The sequence below is a fragment of the Chelonia mydas genome, chromosome 6 (genome assembly GCF_015237465.2).
Source record: "Chelonia mydas isolate rCheMyd1 chromosome 6, rCheMyd1.pri.v2, whole genome shotgun sequence".
NCBI classification, from domain to species: domain Eukaryota; kingdom Metazoa; phylum Chordata; order Testudines; family Cheloniidae; genus Chelonia; species Chelonia mydas.
The window spans coordinates 84,342,229-84,360,833 of NC_051246.2; the positions used below are offsets into that span (position 1 = coordinate 84,342,229).

At 37.6% G+C, this 18,605-nt stretch overlaps 1 protein-coding gene across 16 annotated transcripts in view; it reads right to left on the reverse strand.

The window, feature by feature from the left end:
- Positions 1-18,605, reverse strand: part of HEATR5A (HEAT repeat containing 5A) — a 125,267-nt gene that overhangs the window by 95,254 nt on the left and 11,408 nt on the right. For 15 of the 16 annotated variants that reach the window (XM_037900563.2, XM_037900561.2, XM_043549699.1 and 12 more), the window contains 6 exons: positions 17,937-18,148; positions 13,921-14,029; positions 13,218-13,367; positions 12,472-12,643; positions 6,793-6,953; positions 755-1,010 (listed from right to left, as the gene is read on the reverse strand). In XM_037900563.2, the coding sequence (XP_037756491.1) occupies positions 755-1,010; positions 6,793-6,953; positions 12,472-12,643; positions 13,218-13,367; positions 13,921-14,029; positions 17,937-18,148 (1,060 nt within the window). Of the gene's footprint in view, positions 1-754; positions 1,011-6,792; positions 6,973-12,471; positions 12,644-13,217; positions 13,368-13,920; positions 14,030-17,936; positions 18,149-18,605 lie in introns of those variants that run through there. The other variant, XM_043549704.1, reaches the window with a different exon arrangement.

The window sequence follows — 18,605 nt, forward strand, 5'->3', positions numbered from 1 at the left end:
CTTCTATTTTCAACTAAACCCATGGGGATTTGAATGGGCCATATTTTGGCATGGGGTGGTTATAGTGATTACCTTCACTATACGGCACTTTAAAAAAAGTAAGAGATGTTTCAAGATAGTTAAGCCTATAAGGCAGCAAAGCTAGGAACACATACACAGCAAAATTTAGAGTAAGTCAACTAAATTTTATTTTAGGACACTACAGATTGAACCAGCAGCAAGATATAGGACTATACACCAGTTGAGAACTGGCACAGCAAAGGCATGCTCTAGTCCTCTCACCACACCCCCAATGCTGGAGAAGTAGTTGGCATAGGAGCCAGGCACAGAATGTTATGCCATCTAAAAATCTGCCTTACACCCAGGGAATTTGCAGATGGCTAGTTGGGCCAGGTTCTGCCATTTTGCACCACCTGAGTAGTATGAAATGGCTGGAGCAGGGAGGGAGAATCTGGCCACATTTGTATCAATTACAGTTTAAATGTATTTGATCTATTCTGTTATCTGTGTTTTACTGTTAAAAATAATTCTGCTATGTGACAAGTGTAAGAAGTTTTTTTTATTTATTTTTAATCAATAAAACAACCTGAAAAAAAAAAACAGAAACTTTTCTCTACATTATTATGGTAATATACTAGAAGTAGAAGTTCTATTTCTGCAGAATCTTCAGAATTAGGGTAGGCAAACAATCATTTTAGCACTGGTTTAAAAAACCAACCTCCCCCACAAACAGATAATCTTGTTAGTCCCATACCCACAACTTTCTTCAGTTTCCAGATGGCTTGACAAATCTCTTTGGCAGCTGCAATTTGAGCTTTTTCTCCAAGAAGACCTCCTACTGTAGCTCGAAGGATAAATGAAATACAACGGCGACAGCAGATAGCATCCATTTGAGTCTGAATAGCTTTAGGGTGAGACTGAGACACTAGATCTAAAATATGGGAAAGTAAGGAAGAGAAATTCCTTTCAAGCCACTGTCCTCCTAATGTGGAGACAAATACCACATATGCCTGAAAAAGATTTGAAGAAAGTAATATTTAGAATAAAGTCATCTGGAAAATTGCCATTTACATTTACAGAGACACGTAAATGCTTAATATCACCCCGCACTATATCAAAAACAAGGATACCACATTCTCTACAGAAACCATATTTAATCTCCTGTATAGGACAATTTTGTGTATGTTCTCAGTTTTAATTGAGTTGGAAGTTCTTTTGCCTTTCTGATGTAGGATATTTTATCTGTCAATTTAGGCAGTAGTATTTAAAAATTACTTTCAATTAACACTGTACCAGCAGCACTGAATCTGGTATAACTGCAAGTTAATTCAAGATGCTTGTCTATTTTATTTCATTTCAGTGTGTGAGAAGTGCCAGTTTACCCTGAACAGGCACTTGTTATGTAAAACATTGTGTTTGACCACCCGGAACAACAGCTTTCAGCTATTTAAAATTCTGCACATGGAGCCCAAATTTAATGTATGAATGCATTTTAAGAACCACGATGTTACAAAACTATAACCCATATCCCTAAGATAATTTTGTTTTTGCTGACCTAGATTTAGGGAATATTTGCAGCCATCAGGCACAGCTCTTCATTTTAATGAATTTTAGTTGTTTGTCTTGCAACAGAGGACCCATACAAAGGCTACAGATGTCACAAACAACCAAAAGAAAGAATGCAGAGCCACTTTACAAATCTAATCACCACAAAATCATTTATCTTGCTGCATAATAGAGTTCTTTACAAATGGTTAACAACTGTATGTTTTATATGCACATATTTGCCATCACCATGAAAAGCGAGCACATAAAAATGTGAGTATATATATGAATGAAATTCAACAATAAGAGTTTGCAATGACCAACGTTCACTATAAAAATAGCAATAACCCATGCATATTTTGCCTCATGTCTGATTATAACAACTTCCTTTCTATGCTGTAATTTGTTAAGTACTACAGTTCGTCAGTATGCAGGTTTCCCATTATCAAGGTTCCCTCCCCACTCTGAACTCTAGGGTACAGATGTGGGGACCCTCATGAAAGACCCCCTAAGCTTATTTTTACCAGCTTAGGTTAAAAACATTTCCCAAAGCACAAACTTTGCCTTGTTCTTGAACAGTATGCTGCCACCACCAACCGCTTTAACAAAGAACCAGGGAAAAGGACCATTTGGAGTTCCTCTTCCCCCAGCAATCCCCCCAAGCCCTTATACCCCCTTTCCTGGGGAGGCTTGAGAATAAACAAGTTGAGCACAGACCAGCTTGCGTTTCTTAGGATCCTAGAAACCCAATCAGATTCTTAAAAAACAGAACTTTATTAGAAGAACAAAAAAAGGATAAGAGAACAACTCTGTAAGATTAGAATGGAAGATAATCTTACAGGCAGTCAGATTTAAAACATAGACAATCCGTCTAGGCAAAACCTTATGTTACAAAAAGACACAAAAACAGGAATACACATTCCCTCCAGCACAGCAAATTTACAAGCCAAACCAAAGAAAACCTAACACATTTTCTAGCTAGATTACTTACTAACTTTACAGGAGTTGGAGGGCTTGCATCCTTGATCTGTTCTGGCAAAGGTATACACACAGACAGACAAAAGCCTTTTTCCCCCACCTCCAGATTTGACAGTATCTTGTCCCCTCATTGGTCATTTTGAGTCAGATGCCAGCAAGGTTACCGTAGCTTCTTAACCCTTTACAGGTGAAAGGATTTTGCCTCTGGCCAGAAGGAATTTTATAGCACTGTATACAGAAAGGTGGTTACCCTTCCCTTTATAGTTATGACACCCATCATTTTACCTGAGGATGCAGAGAAGGAAAACGCTAACTAAAGAGTATATTAGTTTGTACCTCTATATTGCTTTTCTTCCTCCAATCTAAAAGCACTTGGCAGATATTAATTAAGCCTCACAACACACCATTGTATTATCTCCACTTTAGAGATGGGAAAACTGAGGAATAGGGTAACTAAATGAACTTGTCCAAGGTCTCGTAGTAAAACAATGGCAGATGAAATCAATTTCATCAGTATGTTTGCAAAAACAAACACCAACTACTGAAATGTGGTTAACCAGAATAAATTGAGATAAATGGAGCAATTAACTGTCTATTATTATAACAACTGGACTATTTAAGGAACGACGGGGCAAGTGGGATGAATTGAAAACAATTTCTATATTTACTGTAACAACCTACTTTGACTTAAATCTACTATATTTCCTTTCCTTTTGAATGTAAAAAAATGCGCACAGTCAACAATTTTATTTTCATAAATTGTTAGTATGTATGAGCAGGGGGTTGGACTAGATGACCTCCTGAGGTCCCTTCCAATCCTGATATTCTATGATTCTGATTAGAACACATCTCCCTATTCCCAATCCCACACACTAATCACTAAACCATAGCACCTAACCTTTTAATTCGAAATATCAGATAATTTATCATCACGATTTAAAATTGTTTCAATATCTACTGTACAGCAGTTATAGTAAACTGGAGTATGGGCATCTATTCTTAAAGTTTTTTTGCTGATGGGGATTGAACAGAATCATTCAGATGTGCATATTCAGGAGAATTTAATTGAATGTTTAGGATTTGGAATTTATGAGTTATAACCCTCTAGGTAACCAGAAAACACAAATGTTTTCTTAAATCTATGTTGGATGTGAAGTCTCAATTGTTAAAGTTCTTTTTACATTTAAAAAGAGCTATTTAAAATCTTCAGGGTTACATTTTTGAACAAGGGACACAGAGATCCATATGCAAAACTTGCTCACACACATGTCTACATTCTGTTTGCATATAAAAATACAAGTCTGGGCTTGCAAAACTTCGCACACAAACTTCTTGGCATAATTTTGGGCACAGATTCAGAAGCTTATTTAATGCTACTGAAATATGGCTCTTGAAATGTGGGTGTCAGGAGAAAAAAATACTACCTGTGTTTAATAAACATCAGCACCATGCATTTATAACGTCAGTTCTCAACTTCAAGCTCTTTCAGGCAGGAACTGTCTTATTTTATGTTTGTACAGCACTGAGTACTACAGGGCCCTGATCCCAAAGTGATCCCTTGATGCTATTGTAGTACAAGTACTAAAGACTAGGGACTTTGTACTGAATGTACTTAATGTCGAGGACTGGCCACACAACTCAATTTGTCGTAAGTGCTGCACAGCCAATCAAAAATATATTCCTTGAGGCATTTAAAAGCACTTTGTTTAGTAAAACAAAACAGTCACATTTAAATGTAAAGATGAATTTTCCTCAATTTTAGAAAGGCAAGACAAATATTATAAATGGCTTCAATACATATGCCAGATGTCTAAAAAACATGAAAGTCAAAAGAAACCACGTAAAGTTTTTCATGGGTATTAATGTAGATTAAGTTAGATATAGAGATAGACTTTATGGGAAGGATAAAAAAAAACAATAGTGTAGTGGGAATGCCACAACTTAAGGAAAATTTTCACCGGACTGTGGCAAAAACAGAATATATATTTTATGACAACAAGAACAGCAGAACAGATATGGGAACTGTAGGATTAAGATAATATGGAGAGGCAGTGTGGTAGTAAGATGACTGACAATTTCCTAAATTACTGTTGACAGATATATAAACACACATTGCAGCACTGTCAGACAATAACTTTAATAGCCCTCAAAATTCATCCCAAGGTATTCCAACCTCCCCTCAAACTTTAGATTATATATGATGAACTCAACTCACTTAGCAAACGTATTGTGTTGAATTTGTAAGGAGCTTTGTATTTATCAAGAACATTTACTTGACAAGTCAAAGTACAGTTTACTGTGTGTATACAAAAAGCTGCTTTGTGCTCTAAAAATACTAAATATTCTTGAATACAAAACATTTCCCAGTATTTTAGGAGTTATCTCTGAAGTGCTTCAATTTTCAGTAGTTTATAATCTATACTTTTATTATTACATGTTGTAAAATGCAACTATTCAACAACTTTGTAATTTATGAGCACTGTTTTATACAGAATTACTTAGGTTTTATCTTCACAAAAATATTGTATTGCTTTAACTGTACTAATCTGTGAGTAGACCAGATCTTCGTCTTGATTCACTACTTTCACATTTTAAAGAAGTGTGCAAGACTTTAAATTTAAAAGCTTTTTCAACGAGTTTCAGTGCAACAGGCTAATTTTGTCATTATTTGAAAAAAATACTTTTAACATGGTGCTCCTTATGCTCTGGCCCCTGTATCTTCTATTTACCACCAGAAGCACCATCCCTCTTGTTGATGCCTCTGTAGATCTTCCCGGAGCCATGTAACAAAAACAGTCAATAGGGATCAACTTCTCGCTGAATTCTACTCCCCGCTCCTTATTTCTCATGAGTTTAACGGTTATCAAAGATCCCGTAATTTCCAAGGATCTCCTCTTAACTGATATCGTCTAAGGGTGATGTGTGTGTAGATATTAAATCCACAACCCAACCCCACAACCTGGCCATCAAAATGCTGAAGGACTATCAAGGGATTAGACTCAATACAACAACGTATAGCTTATTAACCCCTTTCTATAACGCTCATACAAGAGATTTGATAGAGGAAGTACAGCTGCCAATGTTCTAAACTGTGTCCCCCATAGTGGAGGTGACACAAGATTAAAAAGGTCCTGTCTTTGAGTAGATGGAAGTAGAAAACGGATTCATCTATCCAGGCCCTCCCTTCAGAAGGGTAGGAGACTTGGAAAGAGTGTAGTCTTTCAGATTCCGCAGGACATTCTTAGCAGCAGTTAAGGGGAATAACTGATTGAATACTGACTGAAAAATGAAAACAGTAACAGGAAAAGCAACAGGTGACAAACCTTGACATCTCTGACAAAGCTCTACCTATCCTTCTCAGGCACACATTACTAAAGTGCTAAGATCAGGTAATTATGACCACACTGTTCATAAGAGGCAAATGACTGGATAAGAGGAAGAAAACTCCAATAACCTCTTATTAAAGGGAATGGGAGTATTGCTTGATTAAGGACCACCAAATATAGGTGTATGAAAATAATTCTGTTTATGATGCACAAGAAAGAATACAATCCATCTCACATCCTCTGAGCAGCACTAGGTCTGCAGAGCTAGAAGTAGTAGAAAAGTAAAATCTTATTTCCGTTACTATAGCAAGCAGCAATGACCCTGTATACCTACAATGATCAGATGTAATGAATAAGATGCTGCCTTTCTTACAATCACTTCTCAGAGCAGAACCACTTTTTCAACCTGAGTATGAGCCAAATTAACAGAGAAAGCAACAGAACATTTTGAATGTTCTCTAATACCAGCACTATGAGAATGCGTATTTCATTATACATCAGGAGACAGATTCCAATTTAAAACTCTTAAAAAATAATTTTAAAAAGCCACAGGAACATAAAATAATGTATTCCTCAAATTTTAAGTATAAAAATTATACTAAGAGGAAAGGACTCCAAAACACTCAGTAAGTTATATTATTTGTAGCTTTAACACATACAAATTTACTCCTAACAATTTCCAAAAAATAGTAAATAGAAGGTTATATTTGGAATTCAACTAAAATATAGAGATGCCTTAGGAGATGAGTCATCAACATTCATGTAATTTTTGTTGTGTACTATTAATTTCAGTATAAATCAAGATATGGATCATACTATGGTACACTAAAATCTTATTTCATATTTATTGTCACAAACAGTAAACAAGTATACAAAACAACAAAACTAACAGCTTTTTAAAAACATGCACAGCAATATTAGAAAAACAACATATAATGCAAACCTGAGTAACGCCAACTCTAATATCTCTGCTGACAGAACTGATTCCTTTCAGTATATCCCCACTGGCTCGGAGAAATCCAGAACTCCCACGCAGAAAGCCAGTTCCTAGTAGTTCCATGGCTTCGTCCAGAGAAATTTTGCGAACATTTTGCCGGGCGGATGCTAAGCATAAATGTATTTAAAAAAAAAAAAAACAAACACCTCTGTAAAGGGCAGTTGCAACTTCTTTGCATCTTAAAAAAAAATTGTGATGAATACCAATTAATCTTTCCCAACTACATTAGTAAATCCAAATATTTAAAGCAAAATTTCATAACAGAACCAGAATCAAAGCTCTGAGGATTTGAAGCCCTTTTGATGAACATAATCTAGAAATACATGGAAGTAACTGCCATCCTAAATCCAGAACTGCTTCAAGATAAACATTTTGCTGCTCAATTTTTCTGAAAATAGCACAGCAGAAACCACTTGTTCTTAGATATTAATCAAATCAAAATGTTAACATTCTAGTGCATCAGGGTCTGCAAACAACAAAATCATGTTACCTTAAATTTGTCACTACTGATCATGGGAATTATTAAATACGTTCATATTCTGTGTCTGATTTTATTAAAGATACACTTTGAGGCATGTGTGCAAAACACGTCAGCTAGGCGATTCCACGCTGCAAGAGCGGTCATCTAACATCTCTCCTACAACTTTCCTTCGATTAGAAGAATTCTCATATTCATTCAAAAGAAAAATGTAATGCTAAAAGTGAAACAGCAGGCCTCCTGAGAGAGACAGATGAACTGTGGGACTTAATTTCATGACAAAACAGGTGGTAAGGCCAAGAGCACAAAAATTCATTCTTTCTCTCTCGTATACTTGATAAGACACTTAATACCCTAAAATTCTTAAGATAATATTGAACTGAAAAATGAAAACACTAACAGGGAAAGCAATAGGTGACTAACCTTGACATTTCTGACAAAGATCATCCGATGAAGTGAGCTGTAGCTCACAAAAGCTTATGCTCAAATAAATTTGTTAGTCTCTAAGGTGCCACAAGTACTCCTTTTCTTTTTGCTATCTTTCTCAGGCACCCATCCCTTAAGTGCTAAGATTAGGCAGTTATGACCACACTGACCATAAGGGGTAAAAAAGAAAATAAGGCAAATGTATTCATTCTATAGATAATGTCTATTACAAAAGACAGTAATTTTTTTGAAACTGAAAAAATATGGCAGTTTTCTTTAACAGGCAGGACAGGCAGGGCAGAAAAGGTGGGGGAGTTGCACTGTATGTAAGGGAGCAGTATGACTGCTCAGAGCTCAAGTATGAAACTGCAGAAAAACCTGAGTGTCTCTGGATTAAGTTTAGAAGCGTGAGCAACAAGGGTGATGTCGTGGTGGGAGTCTGCTTTTGACCACCGAACCAGGGGGATGAGGTGGACGAGGCTTTCTTCCAGCAGCTCACAGAAATTACTAGATGGCAGGCCCTGGTTCTCATGGGAGACTTCAATCACCCTGATATCTTCTGGGAGAGCAATACAGCGGTGTACAGACAATCCAAGAAGTTTTTGGAAAGTGTAGAGGACAATTTCCTGGTGCAAGTGCTGGAGGAACCAACTAGGGGCAGAGCTCTTCTTGACCTGCTGCTCACAAACCAGGAAGAATTAGTAGGGGAAGCTAAAGTGGATGGGAACCTGGGAGGCAGTGACAATGAGATGGTCGAGTTCAGGATCCTGACACAGGGAAGAAAAGAGAGCAGCAGAATATGGACCCTCGACTTCAGAAAAAGCAGACTTTGACTCCCTCAGGGAACTGATGGGCAGGATCCCCTAGGAGAATAAAATGAGGGGGAAAGGAGTCCAGGAGAGCTGGCTGTATTTTAAGGAATTCTTTTTGAGGTTACAGGGACAAACCATCCCGATGTGTAGAAAGAATAGTAAATATGGCAGGCAACCAGCTTGGCTTAACACTGAAATCCTTGCTTATCTTAAACATAAAAAAGAAGCTTACAAGAAGTGGAAGATTGGACAAATGACCAGGGAAGAGTATAAAAATATTGCTCGGGCATGCAGGAGTGAAATCAGGAAGGCCAAATCACACCTGGAGTTGCAGCTAGCAAGAGATGTTAAGAGTAACAAGAAGGGTTTCTTCAGGTATGTTAGCAACAAGAATAAAGTCAAGGAAAGTGTGGGCCCCTTACTGAATGAGGGAGGCAACCTAGTGACAGAGGATGTGGAAAAAGCTAATGGACTCAATGCTTTTTTTTCCCCTCTGTCTTCACGAACAAGGTCAGCTCCCAGACTACTGCACTGGGCAATACAGCATGGGGAGGAGGTGACCAGCCCTCTGTGGAGAAAGAAGTGGTTCGGGACTATTTAGAAAAGCTGGACAAGCACAAGTCCATGGGGCCGGATGTGCTGCATCCGAGAGTGCTAAAGCAGTTGGCGGATGTGATTGCAGAGCCGTTGGCCATTATCTTTGAAAACTCATGGCGATCGGGGGAAGTCCCAGACGACTGGAAAAAGGCTAATGTAGTGTCCATCTTTAAAAAAGGGAAGAAGGAAGACCCTGGGAACTACAGGCCAGTCACCCTCACCTCAGTCCCTGGAAAAATCATGGAGCAGGTCCTCAAGGAATCAATTCTGAAGCACTTAGAGGAGAGGAAAGTGATCAGGAACAGTCAGCATGGATTCACCAAGGGAAAGTCATGCCTGACTAATCTAATTGCCTTCCAAGATGAGACAACTAGCTCTGTGGATGAGGGGAAAGCGGTGGACGTGTTGTTCCGTGACTTTAGCAAAGCTTTTGACACGGTCTCCCACAGTATTCTTGCCAGCAAGTTAAAGAAGTATGGGCTGGATGAATGGACTATAAGGTGGATAGAAAGCTGGCTAGATTGTCGGGCTCCATGGGTAGTGATCAATGGCTCCATGTCTTGTTGGCAGTCGGTATCAAGTGGAGTGCCCCAAGGGTCAGTCCTCGGGCTGGTTCTGTTCAATATCTTCATAAATGATCTGGAGGATGGTGTGGATTGCACCCTCAGCAAGTTTGCAGATGACACTAAACTGGGAGGAGAAGTAGATACGCTGGAGGGTAGGGATAGGATACAGAGGGACCTAGACAAATTAGAGGATTGGGCCAAAAGAAATCTGATGAGGTTCAACAAGGACAAGTGTAGAGTCCTGCACTTAGGACGGAAGAATCCCATGCACCGCTACAGACTAGGGACTGAATGGCTCGGCAGCAGTACTGCAGAAAAGGTCCTAGGGGTTACAGTGGACGAGAAGCTGGATATGAGTCAACAGTGTGCCCTGGTTGCCAAGAAGGCCAATGGCATTTTGGGCTGTATAAGTAGGGGCATTGCCAGCAGATCAAGGGACGTGATCGTTCCCCTCTATTCAACATTCTGTGAGGCCTCATCTGGATGACTGTGTCCAGTTTTGGGCTCCACACTACAAGAAATATGTGGAAAAATTGGAAAGAGTCCAGCGGAAGGCAACAAAAACAATTAGGGAACTGGAACACGTGATTTATGAGGAGAAGCTGAGGGAACTGGGACTGTTTAGTCTAGGGAAGAGAAGAATGAGGGGGGATTTGATAACTGCTTTCATCTACCTGAAAGGGGGTTCCAAAGAGAATGGATCTAGACTGTTCTCAGTGGTAGCTAATGACAGAACAAGGAGTAATGGTCTCAAGTTGCAGTGGGGGAGGTTTAGGTTGGATATTAGGAAAAACTTTTTCACTAGGAGGGTGGTGAAACACTGGAATGAGTTACCTAGGGAGGTGGTGGAATCTCCTTCCTTAGATATTTTTAAGGTCAGGCTTGACAAAGCCCTGGCTGGGATGATTTAGTTGGGGACTGGTCCTGCTTTGAGCAGGGGGTTGGACTGGATGACCTCCTGAGGCCCCTTCCAACCCTGATATTCTATGATTGTATGATTCTAACTCAGTTGTTCTCTTTAACATGGTATTTAGCAGTCAAATAATCCATAAATAAGCTTGTTGAGAAGGGAGAGTGAATATATAAAAACACACACACACAGTTCCAAAATACTGAAAGCTTCTAATTTAGTCTTAATTAAAATCAAGTTCTCTCATGGATTTCCCTGGCTACATTCCTACCCTAACTCATGACACTTAAGGCCTTTTCTGAAGTCAAGAGCGTAGATCAGAGTGTGGGCTCATGTATTCAGCTCTCCATCCTGTTACATTCAGTGAGTATAGGATGAATTTAAATTTTTCATTCTTCTAACACCACATTATCAACAATAAAAAAACCCAACAATATGATGGATGCAAAGGAAAACATAGAACACCGTGAAGAACTGAATGAGGATCTACAACTACCTCTTGACCTGATGGGACTGATGATTAGTTTGCTTGTATACTATACCAGCTATGAACTGTATCGCCTTTTCCCCATAGACCTTCCATCTGGGAAGACTTTGAGGATTTAAATGTGGATTTGTTGGAATAAATTGATAAAGCTTTAACTATGCAGATGCTTTATTATAGGAATATTACCTAACATCTTATGTGACTCAGCGCTCAGATTACAGAATCCTGCATTTGGAATCTAGGTTGAAGGCACTGAAACCGCCTCTTAAGTGAGCTAATTCAACAATCAGCTTGTACCATACTCAGCTGAAACAGATACATGCTCCCTAAAAAATTTCAGGTTCCATTTATATCATCTCTATTTAAAATTCCTCAAAAGTCAAGAAAACATTTTTTGTTTTAAGAAAACTAATTCAATTATTGTTACATAAAATTTAATGGGCTGGGCAACAACGAAAACCATAATGACTTGCTTTAGCTTATATACTATGGACACGCTCCCCAAAAAGAGTGCTCCTCAGCTGTACTGCCATATCTGACTGGTAAAACTGAAGGATTGATGGGGGTGGGGGAAAAGAAAGAGAAGACGTCTATGACCCCTAGTCTTTCCTCAGAGGGCAAGAGGGTCTCCGCATGAACACAGCTAGGAGTTCTGTGTGACTAAGACTCAGTCAACTACACAGTTGGGACTATGTTTGATTTCAGGTGGCATGGCTAGCTGAAAAGGAAAAGATACAGCAACAAGCCATTCTAGGCAACGTTGTGCCCTGGTAAACCAACGAAAAAAATCAATCCAATGTTAAACACTACACAGAGGAGCAGTAACTCTCTAGAACTTTTACCATTCAAGAAGCAAAAAAGGTTGAACATGCAGTTGTTGCCAGGTGTCACTGTCAGCTCATATGAGAAACATGCTACTAATGAGTCTGAAGGACAGGCACTCTGAGCTGATGTCCCAAAATCTATGGGGTTATATAACCAGACTTCCCCACAGATCCTGGGTCTGGGTGCCCTTACAAAGCCACATTCCACCTTCACGTAGCTGAAAATCCCTTCACCCTCTGAGGAGTAGATATGCATATGGAACTAAACAGTATTTCCAAGTAAATTTTCCCCCAAATGTGGTGTTTATTAATGCAAAAGTAGATGATCCAACTAAAAAACACAGGGCTACATCACCATTATAAAATGCTGAAAAATGCAGCAAAAGAGTGGTATGAATAGTTTGTTTAAACAAAGTATCTGGTGTCTGGATTTTGATCTAAGCCTTTATTTATGGATTATATATGACTTATAGAACTAAGATAAGTTTGCTAAATTCTTACTGAAAAACAAAACATCTGCTTTACCTGTTGCCTGTTTACATGTCACAGCTCTAGCCAACACTGTGCCTAAAAGCTTTGAAACTGCTATCCGCACATCGTAATTGGAACCATCAAATGATTTAAAACATAGGGTTGCAACGCTATCCAGATCTGTGCTCCACATAAAAACTGCCTCCTTCTGAAGTTCAAGAAGACACTAGACAAAAAGGGGAGGAGTGGGGAGAGAAAAATATATTCACCATATATATTCTGATATTGTGTAAAAGCATTTAGGCATTTGATACACATTTTAGCTTGCAAGATAACACATAGAAGGTAAGAGGATTTCATAAAAATATGTACAGTTCTTGACATTAAAGGGATCTGAATATTTACTGCCAGGACAATGTCTGATAATGCAAGTAATCTAAACTTACTCATTGTTCTCAGTTTAACAATTTCTGGGAGACATATGATAACATTTTAAATCACATTTGGAAGTAATAACCCTACCTGGCATAACTTCAGATACATAGAAAACAAAACTAGGTGCCAATATTGTTGCTAGGTGCTAAAATTCCAGAGTTACTTTTTGGGGAGCATTTTTTTGTTTGCTAGGAACACATTTTTAGAATAGATTTACATTTTAGCAATTAAAAATTATGCATATTATAAGCAAACCTTTTCCATGTTTTCAGGCAGCAAAATTAATTTTTCTTTATCATCTATTTAAAACAGATATATTTAAGAAGATTAATTACTAAAAACAGTTAGTTAATGGGCCACTTTACCTTAGCAGCAGCACAGCGAACTGCCATAGAGCGATCTGTTAAGCACGATCGTGCAGCTTTGTAAATATCTCTGTGACATGGGGTAGCAGCAGCTCCTAAGCCATTCAATATATTTTGCAAACTAAGCATGATCTCATAGCGACCTTGAGACTGATAAAACAAAAGGAAGAAAATGTAAATATTATTTTACAACACTAACAACCCTAAAAAAGAAAATGAAGATTATTTAAACATGTTTGCAATATATTGGTACTTTTATTTTTAGAGCTCTATTCATGATAAGGTGAATTAAAGCAGGTAATTTGTTACCCCTTTGTAACCAAAAGAGAAGACCTATTCTTCTAAGTTCTACTGGAAATGATTAACATACATATTAAAATTCAAGATAGTTTTATGAACTGAGCTTTGAAATAAAAAGTGTAATTGAGTAGCTGTTTTATGAACGATACAAAACTGTATTTTATCAAGATCATTCATGAAGGGGACTATCAATAATTGTGATTTATCCTTCTCAATTGATATTATTACAGATAAATTCTCTAACAATTCTTTTGGATTTGCAGATGGTGCTTCTATATGGCATGACCTACAGCAACTTTGTGATTTTTTTATACCATTCACCTTGTCCCATTGTTCTTCACACTACTAAGAGTCAGCCTATTAATTTTATCTGCAAACATCTTTTAAAGTTGTGGTTCCTTACCTCTGCACTCTTCACTGCTTTAAGCACATTTCCAACAGTATCAGTAAAGCTGTTTCCCAAGATTCTTCCCAGTTTTTTGTACAAATATCCCAAGCATACCACTGCAGCACTAAAACAAAGCAGATCCAAACTCGTGAAGATGAATGCAACAACAGAGGAGAGGCTGAAGGACTGAAGTAATCAGCTGATCTATTTCAATTTTTTTTTTTTTAAATTCAAGTCTAAAAAATTTTAACAATAAAAAAAAAAAAAAAAATCAATTGGGTGTTACAACTTCCCAGAAATGTCCTGTAATACAAATGAATTACTGAAATTCATCAGAGAAAAAATGGGTCTTTGAAAAGTGTGGTACACACCTGCACCAAAAGTATTAAATACTCAAGTACCAGAATTCAAAGTACTAACCTATTCAAGTATTTGATGAGGGAACAGAAAGAAACAAATGAAAATATGAACAACTTCCCGCTCCAAAATTAGTTTATTTCAGGGGGAAATAAGCGATAAGCGGACTTGATATACTGCATACTTTCAAGCATTGCAGTTAGCGCTTAACAGTGTTTGCTTTTGCTGAGTATTAGGACTAGACAAACAGTATTCAAAAAATATATTCTTCAGTAAGTAGTGGGTTTTTCCTTACAATGATTTCTTAATGAAAACTTTTTTGGAGTATTGACTGGTTTATAATTGGTCAAATAATTTTGATGAATATCAGCAAAATTAATCAAACAGTATGTTTTACACATTTGTCTTGCTATTCAACCAGCCCTACTGAATATGTATTAATATTGCACATTCTCCAAAATATCCATTAAACTAATATTATACTTCCATTAAATTGGGAAACCCAAAGTTCTACAATATGGGAGTTAAAACGTTCTCAGAATAACTCATTTAAACTAAGGTTTCAGAGTAACAGCCGTGTTAGTCTGTTTTCGCAAAAAGAAAAGGAGTACTTGTGGCACCTTAGAGACTAGCCAATTTATTTGAGCATAAGCTTTCGTGAGCTACAGCTCACTTCATCGGATGCATACTGTGGAAAGTGTAGAAGATCTTTTTATACACACAATGCTTTATGGTTTGTGAGTATAAAAAGATCTTCTACACTTTCCACAGCATGCATCCGATGAAGTGAGCTGTAGCTCACGAAAGCTTATGCTCAAATAAATTGGTTTGTCTCTAAGGTGCCACAAGTACTCCTTTTCTTCATTTAAACTAAGATTAACAGTCATTCCCTAATGACAAAAATACATTATGAAAAATTCCCCATTTCTCATCAAAAAGATTCCACTTTCTTCAAAGGCCACTTTATTGCTTGATTGACTTATTACAGCAATTTACAGACTGACAGATTAGATTTAAATTTTGTCCATGATTTGGCTGGGCATAAAAAGTGCAGTGGTAACGTCGTCCTGTATGAATGCTTGTTTGACAGATGCAAGAAAAAACTATTCTAATTAGTCTAACGTCAAGAAAGAACAAACTTATACCCTTCAAATTTTAATTGTAGGGACGAAGTTAACAAAAATTTCCCTAAGAACTAAGTCTTAATTTAATTGTGGCACCTTAGAGACTAACCAAGTTATTTGAGCATAAAACTAACACGGCTGCTACTCTGAAACCTGTCTTAATTTAATGACACCATTTGCAATATTTACTCACACAAGTAATTTTACTACCCTATCACTCACATAAATACAGGTTATGTGAATGGGCCCTAGGAATCAAAAGTTTCTAGCAATGTGTTACCTACTAATTCACTGCTATTAGCAGAATTTCTCAATGGAATACAAATATATGCAATAAAAATACTAGCTCCACCTGTGCACAAGTGCTGCAACCCAGAAGAGCCATGAGTACAGGATATATGAAGCTCCTTTGCCTGCCTCCAGGGTAGGGCTGCTTCCCTCCCATAACTGCAGGCTTTTATTTTCTATATTTGATACTCTTAAGTCCAGACAGTACCAACTTCTCATGACAATCTCATTGTGAAAATCTTTCTTAAACTGTTATACTGCAAGCAAATTTACAGTATATAATCTACAGTATTTAGAATGCTTAATAGGTATTTTCTTCTCATTCTGTGCTGTTTTTTGTCCCTTTAATGTAACTTCCCCTCCATTTCAGTATGTTTTAAGACTTTCATCTCAAATTCCTCCCCAAAACTTGTACCTGGTGATGTCATCTAAAAAGCCATGTTCAATACACTTAAAGTTGCACTGCAATTCTAGATGTAAGCAAACAGCATCTAAAGCATGTATGACAATTCATTGAACAGCACAATATTGCAAATCATCCTTTTTTGTAAGTAAGTGTGAAGTGCTAAAAAAAAAAACCCCCTCCACATACAGCCCTTACGAGCTTTTTTTTTCTTTCTTTTTTTTTTTTTTTTTGAAGAGTTGTAGTTCAAAGTAAATAAAGTGAGGATTTTCAATGGAGCCTAAGGCAGTTAGGCACTCCGCTCCCATTGATATTCAAGTGGAACTGGGCACCCAACTACCTTAGGCCCCTCTGAAAATGCTAGCCTAAAACTGTCACATTCCAAATCTGTCAACTGTGTATACTTAAACAAGACAAAGAAATGCATTTTAAGAGGAATATATTATTTTTGTCTTAACTGAAACATCTATGTAATGGGGTTCATAGTGAATCAACATATTACCACCAGCTGCTAATGATAAAGAGAGATGCTAACTGGAGACTATCATACCATTTCATTAAGATACAAGATGCAATCTCTCTCAATGAACACCCCTGGATTTCCAAGGAAACCAAGGGCCCCTGTAGAGCTTTTACAGAAAGGTGTTTCTAAGCTCAGAAGCTCAAAGGCTTCAGTCCTTGTTAAGTAGGTTAGCTCAGGAGTAGCCACAATATATGTGGAAATACCTATGGCCTGATGACTATGGACCCTGTGGAGCTTAAAAGTTCTACAGAGGACTTAATCATATAACCTTTAAGGTTGCACAACAGGTCATCTCAATTAAGTAGATTCCACAGTAGTAGAGCATCCTCACAGGGGTTAATCCATTTTAAATTCACACCTTCAGTTAATTCATATTAATTTTTCTGAGCATCCCCATGTAGATATGCCACCGGGTGTTTTCTTTAAGGGTATGTCTACACAGCAATAAGATATCTGTGGCTGGTGTGTGCCAGACAGCTTGGGCTCACAGGGCTCAGGCTGTGAGGCTGTTTCACTGCTATGTAGACTTCTGGGCTTGGGCCAGAGTCCAGGCTCTATGACCCTGTGAGGTAGAAGGGTCCCAGAGCTCTGGCTCCAGCACAAGCCTGGAAGTCTATACAGCAATGAAACAGCCCCGCGGCCCAAGTCGGTTGCCACAGGCTAGCCAGAGGCGTCTAGTTGCTGTGTAGACATACCCTACATTGCTACAGTTAACTTAGAACTCTTGTTCCTTGTTACACATATTAACATTGTGCTTGTCTACATTAAATCTTATCTGCCGTTAGGTTGTCCAATTGCCTAGCTTTGTTTGGTACCTCTGAGGTTCCTAACAATGCTTTCTCTATTTGCCTAACCTAAATAATCTGAAATCACGTTTATGAGAACAGCAAGAAGCTTCTTCTGAAAAAGGAAAAAAAAGTGAGATATTTCAAGTTTACTGTACCTTCATTGTCTATTTCTACGGTGAACTACTGATCTTTCTACTGTATGTAGAAAGTAGAGCTGAGATTTTTATCCAAAAATGGCAAAGACAGAAATCACACTGAAGTGGCACATCAAAAGTTACAAAATGAAGTGAGCATTTTATATAACTTTTATATATTTTATATCACAAAATAACTAAATCATTCACCATTCTATCCTAAATGAAGCATATGAAACATCAAAAATAAAACTGCTGTGCTTCTGATATGCAGGAGTGTAATTTGAATTTGCTTTCAGTATTCATGTTAGTTTAGTCTTTATTTTTAATGCTCAGAAGTCTTTGAAGGTTAGCAAGATGTGATATAAAAAGACAGTTATTCTTGTTACTAGGTTTGGGGGGATTTTTACTTACAGTTTTGTGGGTAGATAACTTGGTGAATCATCTTTGCTCCGAATGAGTTCATTGCATTTGTCAACTGTCTGGTAAACAGAGAAAGCGTCTCCAATACTATAAAGTATAGCTAGGTTCTTGGCTATGAGCTTTCTGGTAGGAGGGCCTGGTGAACTATTTAACAAAGATGTTAGTTGTTCAGCCAGTTTCTTCTGTTTTTCCCTTACGTCAGCCTGGAAATAAAGTTAGTAACCAGTTAAACTAAAGCGTGATTATCTTTAACTTCTCCCCAGATTGCTTTGTTTCAACTAGTTTGACATTCTCAATGTATAAAGTCAATTTTTTTACCCAGCTTTTCCACTGAATGGAAGACAGTCTGAAATATGTGAGCCAGTTATAGATTCTTACATCTACACTTTTCTCTAGTATTATTCCCAGGAATATTTTCAACAGCATCAGAGCAGCTGAATCCTTCTGACACAAAACTGTAATTTCTTCTTATTGGTTGTGTGTGTCATTCACCATCTCTCTTTAAAAAGATAAGATAATTCATAAGAGAACACACAAACAGTGCACCTTTCCAGAAAAACAGCTATTGAAAATGTATACTGGGAAAAAACATTAGGAGTTATTAAAAATATCAGAATTTAGTGAAAATATTTTCCTCTATTAGATTACAGTGTTGAGGTT